Here is a 24,439-nt window from a genome sequence, read left to right on the forward strand (position 1 = left end):
AACTATGCCATTTATAAATATCCTCCTGCCCTCCTGTCTTCTGTTCGAAAGATAGCTTTGTTCCCCTTTCCTTCACCACCCTTAAAAAAAACACACTTTTTAAAGCCTATTGGCTAATTTTACTTTTTTTTGTTATTTGTTTTCATTTTCCCTATTTTTTAATTTTGCGCTTTTCATTTGGCCTCGTTAATGCGAGCATTCTTTGACTTTCGCTTAACGCCAACGCCTGTCAAATTTCCGTAAAAACAAAAAAGAAACCAAAAATAAATAAGGAAATCAAACACGAACAATACATTTAAACATTATAATGCAACCCTTAACCCTATTAACCATCGTGGCCTTTAGCGCCGCTAGCCTGGTATCGGCATCCTCGAATGCAAATAACGGCGGGGCAAGTCAGCACGGCCTTTGTCGACGAGCAGGCTTTTTCAATTGTGGTCGCAAACAGGTCTCACCGCCACCCGTTGAAGAACCACCTGAAGTATGCCCCAGCTGGCATCACAGGATGTTCGGGGTCGTACGGCCAACGATCGACGGCCACTGTTGCCGCGACGACCCACGGAACCCGCTCAGTTGCTGTTATCTCAAACGCCTAGCAATGTACCCTAACAAAGAATTGCCATGCAGCTCGGAGTTTTGGCAGTCGGCCGAAAAGTACGCCTCATTCTATGCGTGCAACACCAACCAACGGGATCCTCAGCAGTGTTTGGAATCCAAGATTCCCATTTATCCCACGGTTATGGCGCTATATTACCCTAATCCGAATTTTAAGACGCCAAGGTGGTTTAATCCGGCGGTTAGAGCGTTGTGGACTCCAAAGCCAGTTAAACCTAGCTTGGATTATAAACCTTTGGGCCCGTCCCCTTTGGGAAAGAATCCTGATGGCGACCCTAACCGCGACAAACGTCATACCCTTTAAAAGCGAGGTAACAACATCGGGGGTTTCCTTCTCGGGGACCCGCTGCTCGGCAGTGGGCCGCACAGGCTGGTGTATAACGAAAAAGGGTCACCGGAAACGGTTGCAGAACGGGTAACGAAACCGCAACCAAAATAGCAACGCAATCTAGGTTATAAATCCCCCGGAAAATCCCATTTTAATCAACACCCCGACGGCAACCCTGACCCCGGCGATCACCACAAACTTTAAAAGCGAAACGGCCGAAAAAACCAAAGCTCCGCGAACCCGTTTATCGACGCTATGGAGGGTTCGTCTAAATATACGCGGTCCAAAAAACACAGGTTTTTCCCAAAACTTACCAGCGCGGCCGCCAAAAGCCATTTAAAAAAGCAATACGGGCCGGAAAGAAAATAAATACGATTAGTCGCCCCCGGGGAAATCGCCATTGGGTAGAAATTTAAACGGGGAAGGTTTAAACGAAGAATAATTTGGCTAATTGAAAAAATAGCGAGTTCGCCGTTTTGGGAAAAGAGGTTGCGTAATATGGAATTTTTAACCTTTTTTGGTTTTTTTTTGTTAATATTAAAAGTTATTTGGTATGACAGGGAAAATTTTCTTTTTTTTATTATTGGTTTTATTTTTTTGTTTTTCCCTCCCCGTTCGAATTACATTTATTTGGCTTTTTACTTTCGTCATATAACGTAATATAGGCATTATAAAGCTTAAATATTAAAATTTGTATAATTAATTCGTTTATATTTTGTGAAATTCTACGACACGGCTCTTGAAATTAAAAAATGCGTGTTTGGGGCGTTTTGGATAAATAATCCCTTTGCGATAAAATCTTAATACCGTGTTCACTAGGAATTTATTTTAAGTATGGGAAATAATAAAAGCTGCAAAAAAGCCAATTATTTTATTACTATAACATTTGGTTTAAAAAAACAATATATGCCCCCCTTTAAACCTTATCCGCCCAATTGTTATTATAATTAACCTGCTTATAATACTTTTACATTAAACTTTTAACATTAATACAACCCTTTATTTTTACCGTAACCGAATATTTAGAAATAAAATTAAAGCTATTTTCGTTAACCTTTAAACCACAATTTTCCTGGATTATAAAACCTTTAATTGGTCGTTTTATTTTAATGGTTAAAACCACCTGTTTTTATTCCATACAAGCAAAAATTTAAATTTTGCGATTATTAGAAACTAACCATTTAATTGGGTCCGATTAAAACACGTTATTTACCGAATTAAAAATTTGGCCGTTTTCGCCGAAAAGTTTTAATTTAGCGTAAATAATAAAAAAATCCTCGTTAGCCGCTTGAAAATACCAATTTACTTTACCATTGGCAAATTTTGTTTGATTTTTACTTTTATAATGTCGTTTATTTTGGCCATAATATTAATAGGTTTATCGTATAGTATTTTTAATATTTTGCCCAGTTTAATAATTATAAATATTACCGTCAATTTCCCCAACATGTTTTTAATTATTCCATTTGTAATTTATAAATCGTTAAATATATTTTTTGGCCTTTTATTATTTCCCTACGTTAATTTCGGATTAATATAACCCGTATTCCTTTATTACGTTTTATTAACCGGTTTATTTATATATTTAAAAAGGTTTCTCCCCACCCCAATAATAATAAACTTTAACGTATTTTAAATAACGTATTAAATCGGCTTTTTAAAACTATAATAATTCACCACCGCGCAATTAATAATTGGTTAAAAATCGTTAAATTATTCAGCCAATATTCCACCGTACCGCCTGTTATTTTATTATCGCTTTTAACCCTTTTCCGCCGTATATATAACGTTTATTTAGATCATTTGCGTTAAATACGTAGATCTTTCAAACGTTCCGTTTATTCCGTGCGATTTAAGATTTTCCTTAACGTACGCGAATAAACGTTTAACGTGCCCGTCCGCTTTATTACAGAGACTTATAATTATATTACCGAACCGTTTTTACCTGGGATTGATTAATATATTTTCAAAAGTTGACGGATACGAATACGGCTCTATACCTAATTTATTTATAAGTTATTCGTCCATTTCCGGGAGAAATTAATACGGCCGTATAAATCCGTGTTAAACGTTTTATTAATATATATTACCGACCGTTTAATTTACCACCAAAATCCTATTAATATCATTACTTTAAAAATTATTAAAATAATATACGATTAAAGCCGATTTTTTTTCGTATAATATTTTTCCTTTATAATCAATAGTAAAGAATATTCGTAAATATATTTTGCGGGAAGATTTATTTTTAACCAAAATTGCCGGTTTTTATTGTTTTAAAAATTATATTGTAATTTATACCGTTTTATAGTTTAATAATCTTTATTATTTCCTGCCTAAATAACGAAAAATGGGTGGTATTTTAACCGCCGGACGTTTTATTTCGTTTTGGTTTTCACAAATCGTAAAAACCTTTGGTGGGCGGGATAATTTGCGTAAACGAAATAAACATTTTATTAAATTAAAACGCCGGCTTTATCGCAGATATTATAAAACGCGTCGGTCTTGTAAATACCGCCGCCTTATACGCGGATTATAACTTAATTACCTTTTATAATATGGCGGAAAAGCAATTTCGGTATTATATTAAGGTGGTGCGCGTAAAAAAACTATTCAAAAATTTTTTAACAAGCCCCGCCGCAGAGAATGTTAATACCGTTAATACGGAAACAAAATAATTGGCCGATGACGTCCTTTTTTTAAATAAATTTAACGTTACGAAGGCCAATATTTTTACTGGCATTATTAAAAACCTTTTTATCGTCGTCAAAAATTTGTATTTTTAAATTATAAGGACTTTGGTTACCGTAACCGCGTGGCCAATATTATTTAAATATTTAAATAATTAATCCCATTTGCTCATTACCGTATAAATTAATAATCGAGCTACCGACGTTTTTCCGTTGATTAAAACCTCGTATAATATACCGGCTGCTGGTAATAGTCCCCGAATTTAAATATTAATAAACACGGTTGCTGCATTCAAACTATCCTCCAAAAAATACGTAATACGCAAATTATTAGTTTTTACATCATACGTTTCGAGCAAAATAAATTTCCACGGTCCGTAAATTAATATAATCGCCCTTTAATCCCATCCCTATTGGTATTGCGCCTTACGGACGGGTTTTTTGCCAATTTTGGTTTAATATATAATATACCGATATCTTAAATATTATTTAATTAATTCTAATTTCCGAAAACGTGTTAATTTAAAAATAATATTAAAATTATCGAAGGTGTTATTAGGCTTAAATTAATCCGTAATATCGACCCGGTAAAAAATAAACATATTATCAGAATTTAAAATTACCCTATCGCTAAAAAAAATAATCGCAAATATATTAAAACTTGAAAAAATAAAATCCTTAATACATAACGATGCCATAAAAAAAGGGCTGGTAAATCGACAGCGGTAAATCCATTATTAGTCCGCAACTTAACGCACATTAAACTCGTTTAAGTTAACAAATAAATTTGGGATAAATCCGGATTAATGCAGGTTAATATGCACTTTGGTTAGAAGCGATTCAATTGGATGCCAAAAATCGAATGCTGCAGCCTGGGTTTTATAATTGGGATTGGGTAAAGTGGCTTTAAACTCCCACCCAGTGGAAAAGTTTTAAATTGTAAATGATATTATTATATTGCGTCGCTAAAGTCGAATGTCGTCTGTTAGCTTATTTTCCAAAAGTAAAGTCGGCCAAGAAATTCACCGGCAGTGAAAGCGAAACAGCCCGATTGTAGGATGGATGTTGGCGGGTCGGAACCCGAGTCCGATTTAGGTCCAGTGCGGGGTTAGCCAGCAATACCATGTGCCGACGAGAGCCACCACCTAAAATTCATTGTCCTGGGGAAGTAAGGATGCTAATCCTTGATTCGACATCTCACCGTTGAACCATAAGGTAGGCAGGCAAATTTTGGAGCCCTTACCTGCAGGTAACATTGTCAATACATTAAACATACAGCAATACATTTTTTTTTCAATTCACGAAGCAGATGGGCAAACAGCGACCCCAATTAAGTGATTGTAAAGCAAGCAAGGCCTTGCTAAAACCCCCGGTTCAGCGTGCTAAAGGACAAAATGTCACGTTTGGAACGTGATGTATGCATTGTGATAGCGTAAAAGGTCGCTGTTAAATCCAATTCATTTTTTTAGACATGGATTTGGGAAAAAAGATAAAAAGGCCATATTTGTCGACTCGATCCAAGTCCAAATTGCCAATTTCATCATAATAAAGCCAATGGACCACTACCATCAATATGGCAGTATCTAAAACCACCATGGATAAATGCTATATTTGCAATGTCCCATTTCGGGCCGAGGTTTCTCTTCCGCCAAAAACGGTGACCTGAAATTATTTAAACACAATTAAACTTATAAGGCAGTTCGACAGCAACAATATTACTAACGTAAAACCGCGTGGCTACCAAAATGTTTTACATTAAGGACGCGTTTTAATAATTCGATTGTCCCAAACCTGTAAAACATTGTTTACATATTAATCGGCGATAATCTAGGCAATAACGATTAATCAAAATTGCGATTAAGATGGTCCATCCAGCCAACGCAGCCACATGTTTTTGTCATTAACGGGATGCCGTGAATACCCAGAATAATCCGAGAAAATGAAAGAAGGGAGATATAGTCGTGTGACTGACCTATGGATATTAGGCATATTCCCATTCATTGGCCTTGCTACGAGGTTCTAGCCGGTGTGCTTACCGGTCGGATTGGTAATACCTCTCCAGTTTAAAAGTTTCGGAATGGCAGAAGCTCAAAAAGCCCCTTTTGCTATAATTACATCAACTTTGCCCATGGGGACGAAGACCTGGCCGCCATTTATAGCTCCAGCCTACCCCGCCTCCAGGAGTTGGAAAAGCGTTATAATTTTAATAATATGTTTGGATAATGGTTTAACCTCGTATAAGCTCGAAATGTGGAAAATATTTTAATTATGGTTTTTATAAAATAAAATGGAGCAAACGTATGGTTGGCAAATTACTTTTAAATTATACCCTAATGCGGCAATTTAAAACGAGAATATTAACCTAAGGCCAATATATTTTAAATTTTACCCGAAAAATTTGAAAATGCTATAACCAAAACAAATCGGGGGTTTAATTGGGCGCAATTTTTCGGACATTAATTTATAATAATGCAATTTTAGGTTTAAAAATTCCTAAAATATTACGTATAGATAAAGAGATTTATAGGTGCGTTGCTGGTTGGACATTATAAACAACAGCCCAAATTCGGACAATAATTTCCCCCCATTTTCCGAGGTTTTTTTCGTCGGGGATAAAATTCGATTATTATGTAATAATTAATTATGCGTCCGTGTTCGAATAACCGGCTATAAAGCCGGCCAATAGGATTAATATGTGGTTATCGAAATATTGCGTCGCAGGACGCCCGGAATATTAATTAATTATACCTATTTTGGCCTTTAAAGACCTTTAAAAATCAGGGAATTAGGCGTTTATTATTCGCAAATTAATTAAACCTTTTTATTTAATATTATATATACGTTGAAACCTTGTACAAAATATTTATTAATCCATCCGGTATTATTACATAAAAATAAAACTCACCAGAATTAATAAAATTAGGAAAATGAGGGAAAAATAATAATAATAATTACAAATGGCCAGAATTTTGTTATAATTTTGCAACGCGTTAATAAAAAAATTTAATATATATCCGCCCAATATATAGTTTTTTTTTACCAAATTATATCTTATTTTTAAACCAAATAAAACATTTAACTTTATATAGTGAAAATTAATATAATATAATTTAATTAATTACGGGAATATTATCCCCACTTATCCTTTTAACAAATTAAATAAAAATTAAAGTAAATAAAAATAAACTCGTTTTATACGGTACCCTTTACAAGATTTATTTACCCGAAAAAAACCAATGTAATAATTTTTATTATATTAAGGATTTAAATTTAATCTCACGATCTTTTATTTTCATTTTATTATTAATTATATTACACCACCGCGCTTATTCGTAATTTAAAATCTTTCCCGGCGTTTTTAATAATTTTTGAATTATATTATAACCAATAATTCTTTTGTTAATAATAAATAATATTCTTTGTTAAATATTGTATTATTACGAACATAAAATTTTGGTTTTTTACCGATACGTATTTTTATCGTCGGTTATTATAACGATAATAACGTTATAATTATAAATGTTTAAATAAAAAGAAAATTCCGCGGAAATAATACCAGGCGTTATTTATTAAATATAATAAACGTTATATTCGGTTGAAAAGACTTTTTTAATTTATCGAATATAGTTTGTAAAGTTTCACCCCTAATATATTTCGAAAATATAATAATTAAAATTTTGCACAAAAAAATTGCTAAACATTAATTATAATATTTATCGGTATTTATAATTAAAAAATTTCGGTTTAAAAACCATTTGTTTTGAACAAAAAGTTTACCATTTTCTCCTTTTTTATATTGATCTTTTGCATTAATTTGGTTTTTATTTACAAATTAATAACCGAGGTTCGTTATTTTCTTTATATTTTTTAACTAAATACCGGAATATTATCCCAAATCACCCTTTTAAAAAATTCGACGGAAAATAAGATTAATAAAAATAAATCCGACCCAATCTTATTTTAACCCAATTTTATACCCTAATATAATAACATTTTCCGACAAAACCCCATTTAAACGTACTGGCGAACCACAAAAAATAAAAATAACCACTAACGCCCCAATTTAACTTAAATTCTTTATAAAAAAAACCCGGTTTAAATTTTCGCGGTTAATTAGGTTTAAAAAAATTCGAAAAAACCGGAGGTATTTCCAAATATTTATTTTTAACTTTCCGGTGTAAACAAAATACCCAAATATTATAATTCTTTCCATTTTTAATGGTTTCCAAATATATATTTTTGTAATAAATATGATTAATTATGGAAATCTTTTATTATACACCCCATGTTTAAATAATATCCGAATAATATCTTTTTTATTATATGCACCAAAAATACCATAATTAAAACTTAATAAAGTCGTCACTGTTAAATATTTAATTATATCATTTTTAGAATATATCAGGGTTGCGAATTTGTACAAATCACTGTCTGTAAGGCATTTAATCCAATTTACGTCTGTGATTAGGGAGGTTCGTACCTGTATGACGAAGATTGGGGTTGGATTAATACTCATAGGAGGCCGTTTTTTATTCACACAGACATTTAGCTCGAAACAATTAATTAAAGTGTTTAATATGGGACAATATGGATTAAAAAGCCTCTCTAGGCAAATACTCCATTACGTTTAAAACTACCGTACCCTTTGCGAAACTTTTAATAACCTTAAAATTAACATTTGTCAAGGATTTAATCGCTGCTAAAGGTGGAATGGGACGATTAGGATCCCGAGAAACGACGAGTGATTAGGAGGGATAAAACAGGCGCCCGTAACGCTGCATTACCGCAATTTATTTTGGAAATAATATTTATTGAAAAAATCCAGCAAAAACGTTTCTATTTTTTACGTACAAACCCAAAACCGCAGGGGCTTAATTATCATTGCGGACTTTCGGTTTATCCAGCGATCTGGCCTGGATAAGCTGTATGCAGGCCTTTTTTCGAAAGCCCAATCACACAGGGTTCTGCAAACTTAAAACACAAACGGTGATTTTAAAATTTGCACGGTTATTATTTGTATAAATACAGCCATTTTCCGACTAACTGGCAAATTTAAGTAAACAGGTAATGTTTTTTTCAGCATGGCGCACTTTGCCTACCAAATTTACTTTCCAGACTATAACGATGGCACGGATGTTTGCTTAAGAATCACAGGGTCCGCTGTGGTCAAAAAAGAGGCAGTGTTAAGCGGTTTTGCAAACTATATTCGATATATTGTCATAACTCACTCAAAACGACGCAAAGATTGGGAGTATTTAGAGAAAAGCAACAGTTTTACCAGTAAGCTCTTGTCAGTCCGGGCGAACAGTATGCACAATTTAACGATATCATCAGGAAAGGGCTACACCTACAAACCGGTTTTAAAGGCTTGCTTCGTGCCTCCCTATGCGCCTTTTCCTCTGGAAAAGTCTATGCTGCCATCCTTATGAAGATGTTATAATACTTTTCTAACGTCGTCTGCGTAAAAGGCAACGCTAAGGACGTTGGAATGTGCTGCCACTTTGTGCGATTAATGTGTTTTGGCCCTATTTAAAGGTTTTAAATTAGCTTATTGAGAAAATATGGGCCATAATGGGATTGCAATCTGCTGGGATTTAATGGAGTTAATTTTAGGATATTCCAAGCAATAAATTGAAAATTAGCGAAATACTTTTATATTAACTATTAGCGAATTGTTTACAATTTATATATTCTTTCGCAATTTGCGAACCAAATCTAACGGCACGAGCCCAATTATGACCATTTGTTTTCGTCATTTGTAATAATGTAACGTTGCCGATAATTCGTACAATGTTCGAAACTGCACCTGAGGAAGACATTTTGTCTTTATAGCTGGTTATAACGGAAGCCAGGATAAAAAGCAGATTATTAAAAGTTTTTAAGCCTTGTCTATACAGGGCCTTTTTTTATAAACAAACACATTTAAGCTATTAATAGTGTATTTAATATAACAAATTGTAAAAAAATGCCCCGGGGTGTATATATTAAAAATAACCAGCTAAAAGGAGTTGCATATTACCGAAAAGGAAAACCAAGGACTCCACACAAATTATGCGGGTTTTATTTAAAAGTTGCACTTTTTTAACCCACAGCCAATGGTTAAAAATTATGGGTATTAATATGCAGCTCAATAAAAATCCCATTTGCATTAATGCGGTATTATTATCCAAACGTTACAAATGGTGGCCATTTAAAATTATGGTAGGTTAAAGATACCCACCTTCCATAAATAACGTTCGTTAATAACCAAATTGTCCATGCAGGTTTTTCACCCATATATTCAACCCGCCTCGTCCCCTTTCCAACCAACCATTTATCCAATTCCAATGCAAATTGAAATATTTACACGTAAACCCTTAATTCTTTATTACGTTTTTCGAGCGCGCGCAGGTGCATCGCGTCGCATTTATTGCAACCAAGCCTTATTTCCGTCACATGTAACGTCGGGCTTAATCCGGATGGTTAATTTTTATCGCGCTGTATTTAATTACGTAATATCGTCATATAAAAATCCGCTAATATCGCCGAATATGTTTCCAAACAAAAAGTTTTAAATTATTCATTCGTCCATGCCCGTCGAAAAAAACCTCCCTTTTTACCGCCCTAAATGATTTTATTTTATCCGGTTAAATGAAATTTTCAAAAATCGCTATTAGGTTGTCGCGAAATTGGGGTACGGCGTTTCGTTTATTATAAAATTTAATTATAATTTTATATATGCTATTTTCGGTAATTCTTTCCGGCCGTATTTTTCCGCTAATGTACGATTTTTTTAACGAACGACGATATATTACATTTAAAATTTTTATTAGTGGTATTTTTTATAACCGAAAATTAAAAGTTTTGCAAGATTTTGAAAATATTTCATTTAAATATAATGGACATAAATTTATATAATTGTTAAAAGATTTTTTCTAATTACAATATTTTGGAAAAACATATAATATATTCGTTTTTCGTTTTCTAAATTTAAACGTTTAAATTTTGTAAAATATTTAATTAAACCGTGTATTTTACGACAAAATAATTATTTTTACTGCGTGAAATGTTTTTATCGCCTTTAATTTCCTACACGAAAAAGTAGAATTAATCCATATTGGTAAAAATAAACCTGGCTTATTATTTTTATATTTTAAAATATTAAAATCCAATAATCGATTAAAACTTTTATTCAGAAAATTTATTATTCGGAATATTGGATAAATTATATTTGGCCGAATACGGAAAAAACGAGTTAAGAAACCCTACGCCACGTAAAACTTTTACGGATCGTATTTTCCACGTTTTTTATATCTTTTTTAATATTGGCAAAATTCCGCATTTTTGTAATTTTAACCGTTATTATATTTCCACCGACGGGCAATTATAATAAAGGCGTGCGATATTTATTTAATACCGCACGCCGGAAATATTATTAAATATATTTTGAAATTATTCGATTAATGTATAAACCCTTACGTTAAGGGTATATTATTAATATTCTTTTTATATTTGTTTAATTAATTTTACATTTTAAATATGGGATGTATTAAAATTTAAACCTTTATTTAAAATTTACGACTTTATAAATAATGGGTTTAATAAAATATTTTATTTTACCTATATGGTGACATTAATAGGCCCACTACCATTGCAATTCTTTAAAAGAAAATGCCTTTTTAGTAAAATATTGGGATAAAAATGGAAAATAAAAAGGGGCTGTCCCAATCCCGCCGCCGATAAATCTTCAATCTTGTTTTACGCAAGTTAATAGGCAACGTAAAATATTATTCCTCGATTTTATTCGTATATTATTTAAATGGGATCCGCAGCAGCGATTTTCAAATAGAAATACGTATATATATCCATGGCTAGTTTAAATTGGATGGGAAAAAAACAATTCGTCGGTTTAATTGGAGGCAGCGTTTTAAGAATATATTGGCGCTCGAAATATTGGATTAAATTTTGGATTTGCCCGAAGGCTGTGGTGACCAAAGCGTTCGCGAATTAGGTTTTACGGTTTGCTGTCGCGCCTATAGTTACGTTTGCAAATTACGAGGCCCGGCCGCTACCGTGTCGATCGCCTCCGTATTAAAAACCCCCCTATTAATACGAATATATTGGCGAATAAAAAGGGATGCAAACCCCGTTAATCGATTTTAATTGCCGAAAAATGTATTAAGGTTTTCCAACGTATGCTTGGCCGCGACACCTTGCACAGGGCATATTATTTGTTGGCCTAAATATTACGGCGGGATTAATGCTGAAAATAATTATACCAGTACCCTTTATTATTAATGTATTTTTAATGGCGTATACGAATTAACTGCATTTTTGAACATGATAACGTTTACAGCGACAGAGCTCGTATTTATGGTCCAATAGCCGTAAAGTATGGATGTAAAATATTAACCCAAAACCTGCATTGGTGCGGGGTTGGTAAATTATATGTAATAAACTAATAAAATATATATTATATATGGGGATTAGCGTTTTTTTTAATTAGTAACTGGGGGAAACCAGGCTTGTAATGTTCGGAAAATATCCCGGTCTTTTGGAAGACGCCCCAATAATAGTTTAAGAGTTTTAAAATTAAACCCATTTACAGGGTTTTCACTTATAAATGCATTTGTGGTTATTCTTATATATGGGTAATAACGTATATGCTTTTATTAATTCGGGTATATTCGGTATATTTATTATTTAAGTTTTGCAATTATATTTGGTGTTTTACCGCCACGTGAAAAATTCACGTGCAATCCGTGCACCGCCTTTAATCATCCAATTATCCTGGACGGGGGCCAATAGGTTCGCGGGTACCCGCGAATTAATTAATTTTACGGGTACCCGCGGGGATTATATAAATATGTCTTATCCTAAATTTTGTTCAAAAAAATGTTATTTATAATTATGTAATTTGCAATTAATTTATTGTTATATATATTAATTACATTATTTTTAACCAATTTTTCTTTTATAGAATAGGAGTGGGGATTGCTGTAATATTATATTAATATCCTATTTTTATCGATTAAAAATTAATTTTTATTGCTTTTGGATATTTTTTTCTATCTTTTTCCAAATGTAAGCCACACTTTTTCATTTATTTCCACGGGGTTATTTTTTATATTTTGGGCAATTATATTATTAACACGATCGTTTTCCGAATTATTCCAATCCAAATAAGCCGTTATTTCCTTTTTTGTACAATTTCGGGATTATATTGGTGTGGTATAATAGCTTCCCATTTGTTTATAATTAAAATATTAAACGTTATTTAATTTATTATTTTTTAAAGGTAGTCTTCATATTTTACGGTATTGTTAATTAGTTTCAATATTTCCCCGGGGCTAATTGTTATATTAAACGTCTTTTATTGCAACGTATTTGTCGTAAATAATTTTTGGATCGCTGTGTCGCAATGGTGAGTTTGGAGTTGAATCGGATATTGCTGGTTGCGTAAATTTTAATTGGAAAGATTTCGGTTATAAATTTATGCTAAATTGAACAATAATTGCTTCCAAAGTTTCGGTGGATGTGGTTGTTAATATTGTTTATTTAATAATTTTTGTTAAAAATAATTCGGAATACCGTTAAAGGCATGTTTTTAATTTTATCGTATAGCCTAATATATGGCATTTACTGCATATAGGAAACGTTTTTCGTACCGCTGCTGCTTTAACTAACTCAAACCCATTCGGTTCCCGCTTTATGTTTAATTGGGATGCAGTAAATTTGGCAAGAATAGCAGTAATACGTTAACGAGGTTCGAACGAAAATGGTGGGGAACCACTGCGTTTTAAATACCACCGTAAATAAAAATGTTTTAGTCGAAAAACAAGGGTTACATCCGTCAAACTTTTCAAAATATAAACGCAAGAAAATCCCATAATCCGAAAAAAAGCACCAGTGCAATTTGTTAAAGGGGTAGTGTTAAGCATAAGCCGTTTCCGTTACTCCTCCACCTTTTTAAAAGCTTCGTGCGACACCCAACCTCGCATTACATTATGCAAAGTCCCAAAAGGTTCGATTAAAATCCGAATTTGTTGCCTAGCTTAATTATTACAAAGTTTTTGAGGCTGGTTAAACAGTGTATATTTAACAGTTTTCCAAACTTTAAAAAAATCTAAAGTAAATTTATTGAAATATCTTTTTAAAAACGTATAAATACCTTCGATTCAAAAGGTAACCATATTATTAAAATGTGGATATTAATTAACCCAAATTTTAACAAATCTTTTTTTATAAGGATCCAGTCATGTTAATTTAATATATGCAATTTCGTTATTATGGCCGGTAAAGTATTATTTTTCGAAATTTTGGAATCGTTAATTAAATATTTCTTCGGTTGGTGATCGCACAATATTATGCCAGCAATCGGAAAAAAATTTCCAATTTTTTAAAATTTAGCCTCGATAAACGAAAAATGGTTAATAATATCGGAAAACGGTTTTATTGGTATGCCAAAAATATAAAAGTGATGCTGCAGCAGAAAAATAAGCGGAAGTAACATTTATGCAGGCAAGATAACGGCCTGTTAAAATAACCTAAGGAAGTCGGTTATTGCAAGTTTTATACAAAGATCGTAGCCGTTCCAATACCCAAAAACAGTTTTGTTCAGTTTTATTATTCAGAAATGCAATTGCAATACAAAAAAATCGCTGGCAAGCCTTAATTCCAATAATATCCAAAAATGGCATGCCGTATTTGTTAATTTTGTACGTGCGACTCAATAATAGGATATCCAAATAAGCTTGGAAATAGGCTAACGAATCCGGATGAGCAAAAAAAAACAGCCGTAACTCGGCCGTCTGGTGCAAATTGCATTCGGCTCCAAAAGCCTTTTTTATCCATTTGATTGGCAAGTATATGGATGGTGCTTTGTCCCTCGTATACCTTCGTTCTAACAGATGCAATGTAATTGTAAATATCTTGTTAAATCGGGATCGAGTTTGCATTTTCGCGAATGTAGCTTTTAATATCCTTAGGGGCTATCCCAGCATTTGTTAGTTCGGCGATTTTAAATTAATTTTCATTTGATAATTTCCGGTGGATTGGGTGGGCAAATGGACTTTTGCTTGGTTCGTGGTTATAAAAAGAAAACCGCTTATCGGGACGGTGTTTTAAGGCCGACGTTGTTTTATCCAAAGATTTTTTGGCCAACACGTGAAATTGACAGCCGGTGCCTTTGCTACTGCTTTTTCGTTTCCGTTGCTTCGACGGGCTAGGAGGCTGGTAAAAGCGGTTGCATAGGTATATAACCGTTTATTTACCCGATTTTTCCTTTGTTAACTTTGCAATAGTAAAGGTGTACCCCCTTGGCTTTGCCCATACGTTAATGGCATTTATAAGGTCATTTCGCGAGAAATATTCGCCTTTAAAAGAAAGGCTGTCATTTAAAAGCCAACAGGTTCTAAAATTCAATGCCATATCCACGCTTAAAACGATTGGAAATGTAAAGTGTATTGGAATTAGTAAATGAAAAAGTACGATAAGCTCGAAAGATGAAAAGCGCGTTTGGCAAAATTTGCGCGCGGGACGTCGCGTTATTCGCAATAATTACATAATCCCCGCGGGTATCCTTGGAATAAATAAATTCGCAGGTATTTGCGAACCTATTGGCCCCTGTCCTGGACCTAACCCTTCGGGACTCTAACCTTCTGCCATACGTGCGCGCAGATAAAGTTATTCCAACAGAATTTGTTCCTTTTTGAAACGGACCCTACTTTAATATTAATGTTCTTTTACCAAAGGCACTCCATCACGGGTCCAACACCTATAGCATCCTGTCGACTGCCGATTAAGGCATTATATATAATTCTTTAAAACAAAAATATCACTCCTCCAACCAGTTAAGGAGGCACAAATTCGTCAATTTTGGTAATAAATACCAAAGCATTAAACATCCTGCAAAAATTATGCTCCAAAACTTCTTGCCTTCCCGGCCGCGAAACAACAACGTTCCAAAACGACGGGCAATGGCTATCGATGGTAAAATGGTGGGTATAAAGGCTTTAACAGCAATTGGAAAATAATATTAAAACCGGGCTGGATTTGGTTTTAAAGGAAGAAATCATTTCGACGGCAGCCCTTCATCGCCGTATTAACCGACACAATAACAAAATAACCAAAGCCCAAATGGGCGATTAAAGAAATTTGCGCCATACAGGATTAAAATAAGCAAAATTACCTACATTTGCGCTGTTAATATTTTAACAGGCAAGGTTTTTATTAATAAATTCGTTTAACCCCCGGGAAAAATAATTAACTTGCGCACCAAATATAATAATATCACATCCCCCGCCTTACGGAAAGCCCAATCTAACAAAAACTACCTTGCAAATTAACGCGCTGTTAAAACCGAATTATAAAAATATATTAATACCGATATTATTTTACTCGTTTATAATTTAAAACACGATTTACACGGTCTCCGCGTTACCCACACTCGAATTATTAATACGTCTTTACAAACTACCGAAATTATATTTGGTGGCGTGGAATCCTTTGGACGCGTTTGGGGGTTAAAAAATTTAATAAAGCAATTCGTGAAAATCGATATCCAAAACCGTGGCCGGCAAAATCACGATTACGTTAAAAATACATTGGCGACGCGCGAGCTGGCGCTTTGGTGTTTCCAAAACCCGCATAGGCTCGAGTTATAAGGGTCGGAAAGGCGAAACAGCCTGGAAAAATAAGGTATTAAACGTAACAGGGCAAGTAATTGCAGAAAGAAAAAGCGAGAAAATTACCGCTAAAAAATAGCTCATCGCTTTTAAATGGTGGCAACTCTAATTTTGGCAGAATTAACTTAAACAAATCGGTTTAAAAATTGCAACACATTATTAAAAAATGCGGTTACTGTTCTGCTTAAACTGCCGTTTACCAATACACCACGGCTAGTAATAAACACGCGCCGGGGAAAAATTATACGGCCAGCAAAAAAGGCGTGTACTCCCTGCATAATATAGTGCTACCAATTGCAAACTATGTTAAACCTAGCAAAAAGTTTCATTAAATTATTATCGACCATTGTAAGCTGACGGTTGTTTTTATTTTTCCGACCTCGTAATAATCGCAACGACCATCACCATACATATAATGCTGGCCACTTGTGACTGCCTTTATTAATCCTGCGAGCTGCAGCCTAATTGCAACACCGCAATCGCGAATAAAATTGCCGAGTTATATCCCACGAATTTGTCGACCAAAATATCCAGAGTTAAGGCGTCGGGTTTGGTAAGATGTTTATAGTTTATAATTGCTTTGCAACAATATTATTGCGTAAGGAGAAGATACAGGAATTTTTCGGCTTTAAATATCCAGAGATTTGGCATTTAACATGTCACGGACAATATCCCCGCTCTTTTAATGTTTGTTTCTCCTTATTTCCGTCCTTATGACTGCGAAGCGAAATTATTTAAAGTTATTTCAAAAGTTTCATATGTTCCATTTATTAATTCCATTTAAAGATTGCCACTAAATTTACTGCGAGTAATTTTAATGCAATGGATGTTTGTTGGTAATTTCTTTTCCAGGCAGTCTCGCATTTCTCCTGTTAACCAAAAAACGACAGGGCTGTAAAGCGCCCATTATAAACCTAATTTTAAGTTCCGAAAGAATGTTTAGGCCAAGCACCCACCCTTTCCGACGTCCCCCAAAATGCCAGCGAACCATTTTTAAAGCTAATTAAATATTATAATCCTTTAAATAATAGTAAAAATTTGTTTTATTTTACTAATTATCGGAGATTTGACTTTCTCCGAACCGTTAATTTTCAATTTTTAGCTTTTTTAACAGCGAGGAGCAGTTTTAAAAATTCCTTGTGTTCGGGTTTAACCACCAACGATAACGTTAACTCCATTTTAGCACCCGTTTCCAAAAATAGCCGCATTATGGCTTTAAATTTACAAAAAACGGCATATTATAACGGTGTCCGGTCATTATTGTTTTTTTACATTTACTTTCGCCTTTGTTTTCAAAAGCAGCCGCACCAGGGCTTTTAATTTAAAGTCGACGGTATAAAATAGTGGTGTCCACCCTCTTTTTTCACTTTAATGGATTATGAAATATTTATTAAAAAGTTTATTATCCTTCCGGATATACCGTAAATTAACGTCCGTACCAGCCTTTAAAGCCTTTTCCACAACCGATTTTTTCCAATTACAGCTGCGCAAATTAGTGCCATAGGCCTGTCGCTTTTCGCGTTTTGTCGGTACAGCTTTTTAAATGCCAAATTACTAAAATGCCGGATGGTTTGTGCAAAAGTAGCAAGGTCGTGCTAAAATATAAATTTTGCTATTTTAAATTTAAATTCGTTAGGGAGCGACGTTAAATTATATTCGGGTCCGTTGTGGAGCGATATTACACCATATTTAAGTTCGCTGGGGATTAAGGATAGTATTTCTTTATCCAAATTAAAATCTTTGTACCACGTTTTGATAATTCGTTGGATAATTTTGCCTAATTTCTTCTTATACCAGGCTCCAGAGTTATGCTCGTTATATAATAAAAACTGTTTATAAACCTCGTTTACGCCTAGGGATTCGAGTTAAAACAAATAAGTAATGCGAATCGTTATATTTAATTATTCTTATCTACCTTCCAAATAATAAAGGAAGCTATTTGCAATTTATTTTGGGGTATAAGAAAGGGGCTCGTGCGGGCCCATGGATGCCTTACTTGTAAGGCATTCCAGAGGCCGCGCGTGTTATTTTATGTCGGAATATCCCTTCAAGTGCGATAATTATTATTATTCCAACAAAAACCCTTCCTTCCGAGCCAAAATAAAACTACCCTAATAAATATACGCCCATATATATTTATAAAAATCGCGAGGATAGTAATAATATATATAATCGCCATACTTGCCAGAAATACCCCCGTGTTTTTCGTGGATTTACTCGATAAAATTTAGGGCACGATTTATAAGAATAACGCAATTTAACCATTAAACCTGGGAATTAATTTGTTAATAAGACTTATCGCGTATTTATTATATTCGAGTTTTGTATTTTTAATTATCCTTATTCTTATCTGACTTTATTTTTTTGTTATTTCTATTTTTGTAAACTTTTGCGAGACGTTTTTTTAAATATTTATTTTTAAATGGTAAATTTGATTTGTAAAGACTTTTTTAATATTATATACAACGTTCGCCTTTAATTTAACCTTGGAAAACCGAATAAAATAAACGTTACGTTTTATTTTAAATGGTTTAGGGGGGTTGTTCGGAAAAGGCCTAATTAAATATAGGACCCAATATACAATCATTAAACTAATTAAATAAAATATAAAAAATTAAAAGATTTTGTAACATGAATATATAAAGCCCGGATTGAAATATAACCCGGATTATTTTTCCGATATTAACCATTTCTTTATTTCGACACGTGTTTTTTCCACCACCAATGGAATCGCTAAACCGCAAAGCCCAAATTAATTTTACGTTAAAAAACCTTCGATCGCTTATAAAAATTAGCATTCCAACGGCAGCGAAACGGTATAATATACCCGTCTTACGTTATACGCCCAAATAAACGGTCGCGTTTTTTTGGCCGACCGTCGGCCAGGTAATTAACTTTTAACACAAAACGAAAAAAAATAATTATTTAATTTATATTGTATTTAAACTCCCGAGGATTTTCGCCCCAAATTGTTAACGTGGCCGCGATGGCTGACCATATTTTTGTTCCGCGGAACGCGCGACCAATCGGGGTTCGCTGGGCATATTGCTTTATCCAACGACGTATAAAATTAAAAACGCGTTAAACGCGTGGTTTTAATTAATGGCCAATATAAAGGCCAAATACGGCATTTAAAATTGCGATATTTAAATTTCGACGAAACCGGTTTTATAATTGGCCAAATTTGCGGATATATAATTGTAATTGGGTCCGAAAGACGCGGAAAAAGTGAAAAATAAAGTTTGGTAATCGAAAATGGGCGATTGCAATTTATTATATTAGTGGCGACGGTTACAACGTACCTTTACATTTTATCGTTAAAAGCGTTCACCATGTCGCGAATTAGTATATAAAGGGCGGTTTTCCCGCATTTTAGCGTATAAAAATTACTTCCAATAAATGGATAAATAACGAAATAAGCTTGGATTGGGTTTGGTATTTTAATTATTATATAAAATCGCGGATAAAAAACGCATATCGGATGTTAATATTCAATGGGCATGCTAATTACTAATCGTTTAAATTTAAAAGTTATTGCAAAAATTATAATATTATTCCGTTTTACCTGTCTTTTTATTTATTTTATTTTACCTAGTTATTTGACGTCGGAATATTTAATGTTTTAAAACGGGCGTACAGTTAAAGAATTAATAATTTTATCCGGGTTTATATTGTTAATATTAACAAAATTAGTTTTCTTTTAATTTTTGCAACGGTTTATAAAAAGTTTATAATAATAAAAAATATAATTGGGGGTTTTCGAGGAGCCGAAACTATTTCCCAGAATCCGGAAGCGGTTATATTTAAACTGGATATTAAATTACAGACGCTTTCACCCAAAAAGCTTATTTTTACCACCACCGAGTTTTGGTTTTTTCAAGCGTCGCACAACCCGATAAAAGTTATTTCTTAATTAACGTTTATTAAAACTCGAATTAGCCGTTATTAAAAAAGCTTTTTTACACCAATTTTTAAAAGCTTAATAAAACGTTTAACAAGCGACGAAGGGCTAAAAAACACGTGTCCGCGAAGGAGGGTTATTTACGGTATAAAAAATTCAAAATTTGTTACAATTAAAACCGAAAATGGTTCGATATAGGAGTAAAAAGGCGAAAATGGGGAAAAAAATAGTGCGCAACATGCCACTAAACGGCGCTATGGCAATTGCGGTAACACCGGACATAATTCGCGCATTCACTAGGAGGATAAAAAAATGTTTAATGTATATAGTTCCGATTATATCAAGGTTAAATAAGCAACGCTGGCGTTATAATTTATGTTAAAAATAAACGCGATTTGACAAGTGATCCGGGTTATATACATCCACGTTATGTAATTTCTCCCGCACTTTACATTTAAAGCCGGCATATTTGCCCCAAATTGTCAGCTTTGTTAAGGATTATATCATCCCTTTGTAAACCTGTTTAAAAGGTGGGTTCTAATTTGCCAAATCCTACCGTTTTAAGGCAATGCCAAAACAGCCAGACAATGTTTTATAAACGATAACACCCAGCTTTCCGTCGACTTTTGAACCTCCAGGTCTAAACACGAGTTATGAAATTATGCGGTCCGAGCTTATCGCACGGTTAACAAAGGTAAATTCCTTTTAATATTATATTATAAACAAACCCAAAACAGACAAGTAAGGACAGTGCCTTCAGTTTATTTTGGCCGCTTATAACCACGATACTTTGTCGAACAAGGTGGATTAAACCACCAAACCCGATACTTTTCCACTTTTTGGCGGAAATAAACATTTTAAGTCCTTCCACCCATTTTTCGAACGATAAAGGGTTAGTTTTACCAGTTTCAAAGGTTATAATAATAATATTATCCTTAACTAACGCCATTATAATTGTTTGGAAAATTGCCTCGAAATATACTAACCGTTATTAACGCGGTCCGTAGTTAAAGTCGGCCAAATTATTACGATCAAGGTATCGGGGTAACCTGTTTTTATGGTAAAGTACAATGGGTTAAAGCAACTGAACGTCTGGATGGGTAACTGGGTATTCTCAATAACTGGGGTGAAATTATAATCGGTCTCAAGTAAATATTAAGGTTAACTAAAGTTTGATTACTGTTAAATAATCCTAAAATCGAATTTATTTACATGGTAATAAACGTGTCTTATATAAACTATATTTTAAATGTAATTTTTTTTAATTTCCACAGATTATTTAAGATCACTTCCCTTGGCGTTAGTCCTAATTTTCACAGATTATTAGAAATTATTTTTTGGATGGTTACGTGGTATTACGTGACGGCTTTTTTATGTAATTTTTTTCTGCCGGTCGGTGGTTTTTTTGGGCAGGTGTCGTTAGGAGGGGTGTAACCCCACCTGGCCTTTCTGGTACCGGCCCAATTGTCTGGTCGTAATATTAGGTCTTCTTTTTTTTGGCCAAATCCCTTTGGTTTTTAAATAATTTGTACTCCCCTGGTCCCTGTTCCGGGTTTTTGTTCCTTTTTGTTAACTTTTTCGCGCAATGTTTAGTCGCGTAGTTAAATTAAAATTTGGTCGCTCGTCGACGGAACGTCGCCACGTTTTCCTTTTTTTCCTATTGTCGATTAATATTGTCGAAATGTTTTCCTATAGCCCCTGCTGTGTTAAAGACGTGACGTTTTGTTAGATGTTTCCTTAGGATTTTGCTCGTTGTGTGAAATGTGTCCGTTTCAACCGTTTTGGGTGCGACGTATTGGGTTTATCCGCTGTTTAAATCCGTTACATCGGTCGCCAATATTCGAAATTGGATGCGGAAGTTAAAGCGTTTAAGGAGCAAATTTACGCGCAGCAGGCGAAACTATTTCGTTTGCGAAAATAAAAAAAATTGTGGTTTAAAAAAATAATACGAGCCGTAATTCGCGGAATTAATAATTTGGAAGAATTGGATCGGGTGGAGCGTAAAAAGGCAAAATAAGAAAAACGGCGGCGATTAACCGAGGTTTTTCCTAAAATATCCCTAAAATCGTTTTTTCCGGATTCCAATTTTATTTGAAATTCGATTTTCCCGATGGGTTTTTTAAATCTTTTTTTATTGGATAAAATAAATATTTTTGCGCAATATTTAATTAGTGAATCCGTTTTGGTTGTATGTTCCGGTTCGTGGTGTATATTAATTATTTTTATTTGTAAATTCGTCTGGTGGTACCGTTTCGAATCCTGGTCGGTCTTTAATTTCGGAAAATGGTAAATAATGTTTTTTTAAGTCGTTTTTTTTTTTTGGTTAATTCGTTCGCAGATCCAATTCCTGATAATATTGGCGGAGTGGTTTTTGGTAATTTTAAAGGTGGTTAAAAAATTTCCAAATATTTTTTTCGTATTTATAATTTTCCCATTTAACAAGGTATTTTGTTTTGCCGTGGTTACGTTTATGGTCGAATATTTGTTTTATTTCGTAAATTTTTTGTGCGTTGATTTCGATTATTTTTCGTATATTAGTGCCGTATAATGCTGGTTCCAATAATAATATATGGAATATTGGGTAAATTTTTATAGTATTTGGTAACGATAATCGGTAATTAATGTCGCTAATTTTTTTGTCGATTTTAAAAAGTCCAAATTTTTTAAAGTTTAATTTGCTGTTTGGTCGTTGTATTTTAATATTACGTCGAATAAGGTAAACGTTATTTCCCTTTTCGAAAAATGGTTCTTTTATCCGATATTAATTGGCGTATTTTATTATTTTTTTTCGTACGAATTTTAATTTTTGTTAGAGTTTTTTATATAGTTATTATAGCTCGTTTGTTTGTTTATCGGCCCGTGGTGCCGTAATGGTTATTTTGGATTTTCCGTATATTGTAGGGTTAAATCCGTAATTGGCGTAAAATGGGGTTATTTTGGTATTTTCGTTTTTTAAATTATTATAAACGAATTATATTATGGGTAATAATCGTATCCAATCGTTTTATTTATGGTTTACGTAATATTTTAAATATTGTTCGAATATTTGGTTGGTTTGTTTTATTTGTCCGTCCGTTTGGGGGTAAAATGCTGTTAATAATTTGTAATTGGTTCCTAATTATTCCATTAACGATTTCCAAAATTTTAATGTAAAAAATTTGTTTTTATCGGTGACGATATTTTTTGGTAATCCGTAATTGCTGACAATTACTCGTAAAAATGAATAAACGATTTTTTCGGTATTGCTACTTTTTTTATATGGTAAAAAATAGGCATATTTGGTAAATTTATCCATTATAATTAATATATTATTATATTTGGTTCGTGTAAGTGGTTTTTTTAAAGGTGGTAATTTAACGATAAAATCCATTGTAATAGTTTGCCAGGCTTTATTGGGGGCTGGTAAGGGTTATAATAACTTATAAGGTTTATATTTTGCGGATTTGTTTTTAACACAAAATTCGCAATTTTTAATGGTTTTTCGGATTTTTTGTCTTATTTTTTCAAAATTATAATGCTGTTTTAGCCGTTTCCATGTTTTGGAAATTTTTTGGTGTCCGTGGGTTTTGTTTTCGTGGATTTTCCGTATTTTTTTTGGTGTAATTATTATATTTATTATTATAAGATTCCGGTATATTGGTAAAAGGTTTTCGTTTTCGTTTATTATAAAGATAACGCGTATTTTCTTTGGTATTATATTTTCGTAATTTGGTTTTCGGTTAAAAGCGTCGGCCCTGCCGTTTTTTATTTTTTTTCGGTAAATAATCCTACAATGGAATTTTAATAAGAATTTTAACCATTTAATTTATCGTTTATTTAACATTTTATTAATGGTAAAATAGGTTAGATTTTTGTGGTCCGTGTAAATTAACACCTCGTGTTTAATTCCGGATAATTGGGGTTTCCATTTTTCGAATATTCGAATAATAGCCATTAGTTTTTTATTATATATTTGGTAATTAAATTTTGGTTTATATAATTTTTGTGAAAAAAAAACGCAAAAATGCAACCTTCCTTTTTTATTTCGCTGATTAAATTATTCTCCGATCGCGTAATCGGATACGTCGGTTTCGATTTCGAAAAATTTCGTCGGGTTTAATATCTTAAAAATCGGTTTTCGGGTTATTACGTTTTATAACTGTTTAAAAGCCTGTTACGTTTATTCCGTCCATTGGAATTTTAAATCCTTTTTGGTTATATTGGTTAATGGGGTGGCGATCGCGCCGTATTTTTTAATAAA

The 24,439-nt window shown here is 33.3% G+C and overlaps 2 protein-coding genes across 2 annotated transcripts; one reads left to right on the forward strand and one right to left on the reverse strand.

Annotated features, from left to right (window-relative positions):
• Nucleotides 1-10,263: 10,263 nt before the first annotated feature.
• On the forward strand, nucleotides 10,264-11,002 carry PgNI_11990 (uncharacterized protein; the record flags this gene model as incomplete). The annotated part of the gene is made up of 2 exons (XM_031131948.1): nucleotides 10,264-10,306; nucleotides 10,809-11,002. The coding sequence occupies 2 exons, from the start codon at nucleotides 10,264-10,266 to the stop codon at nucleotides 11,000-11,002; spliced, it is 237 nt and encodes a 78-aa protein (XP_030977115.1).
• Nucleotides 11,003-17,743: 6,741 nt separating this feature from the next.
• PgNI_11991 (uncharacterized protein) lies at nucleotides 17,744-18,563 on the reverse strand (the record flags this gene model as incomplete). The annotated part of the gene is made up of 2 exons (XM_031131949.1): nucleotides 17,744-17,893; nucleotides 18,516-18,563. The coding sequence occupies 2 exons, from the start codon at nucleotides 18,561-18,563 to the stop codon at nucleotides 17,744-17,746; spliced, it is 198 nt and encodes a 65-aa protein (XP_030977114.1).
• Nucleotides 18,564-24,439: the final 5,876 nt, after the last annotated feature.

This window comes from Pyricularia grisea (assembly GCF_004355905.1).
Source record: "Pyricularia grisea strain NI907 chromosome Unknown Pyricularia_grisea_NI907_Scaffold_8, whole genome shotgun sequence".
Lineage (NCBI taxonomy): Eukaryota > Fungi > Ascomycota > Sordariomycetes > Magnaporthales > Pyriculariaceae > Pyricularia > Pyricularia grisea.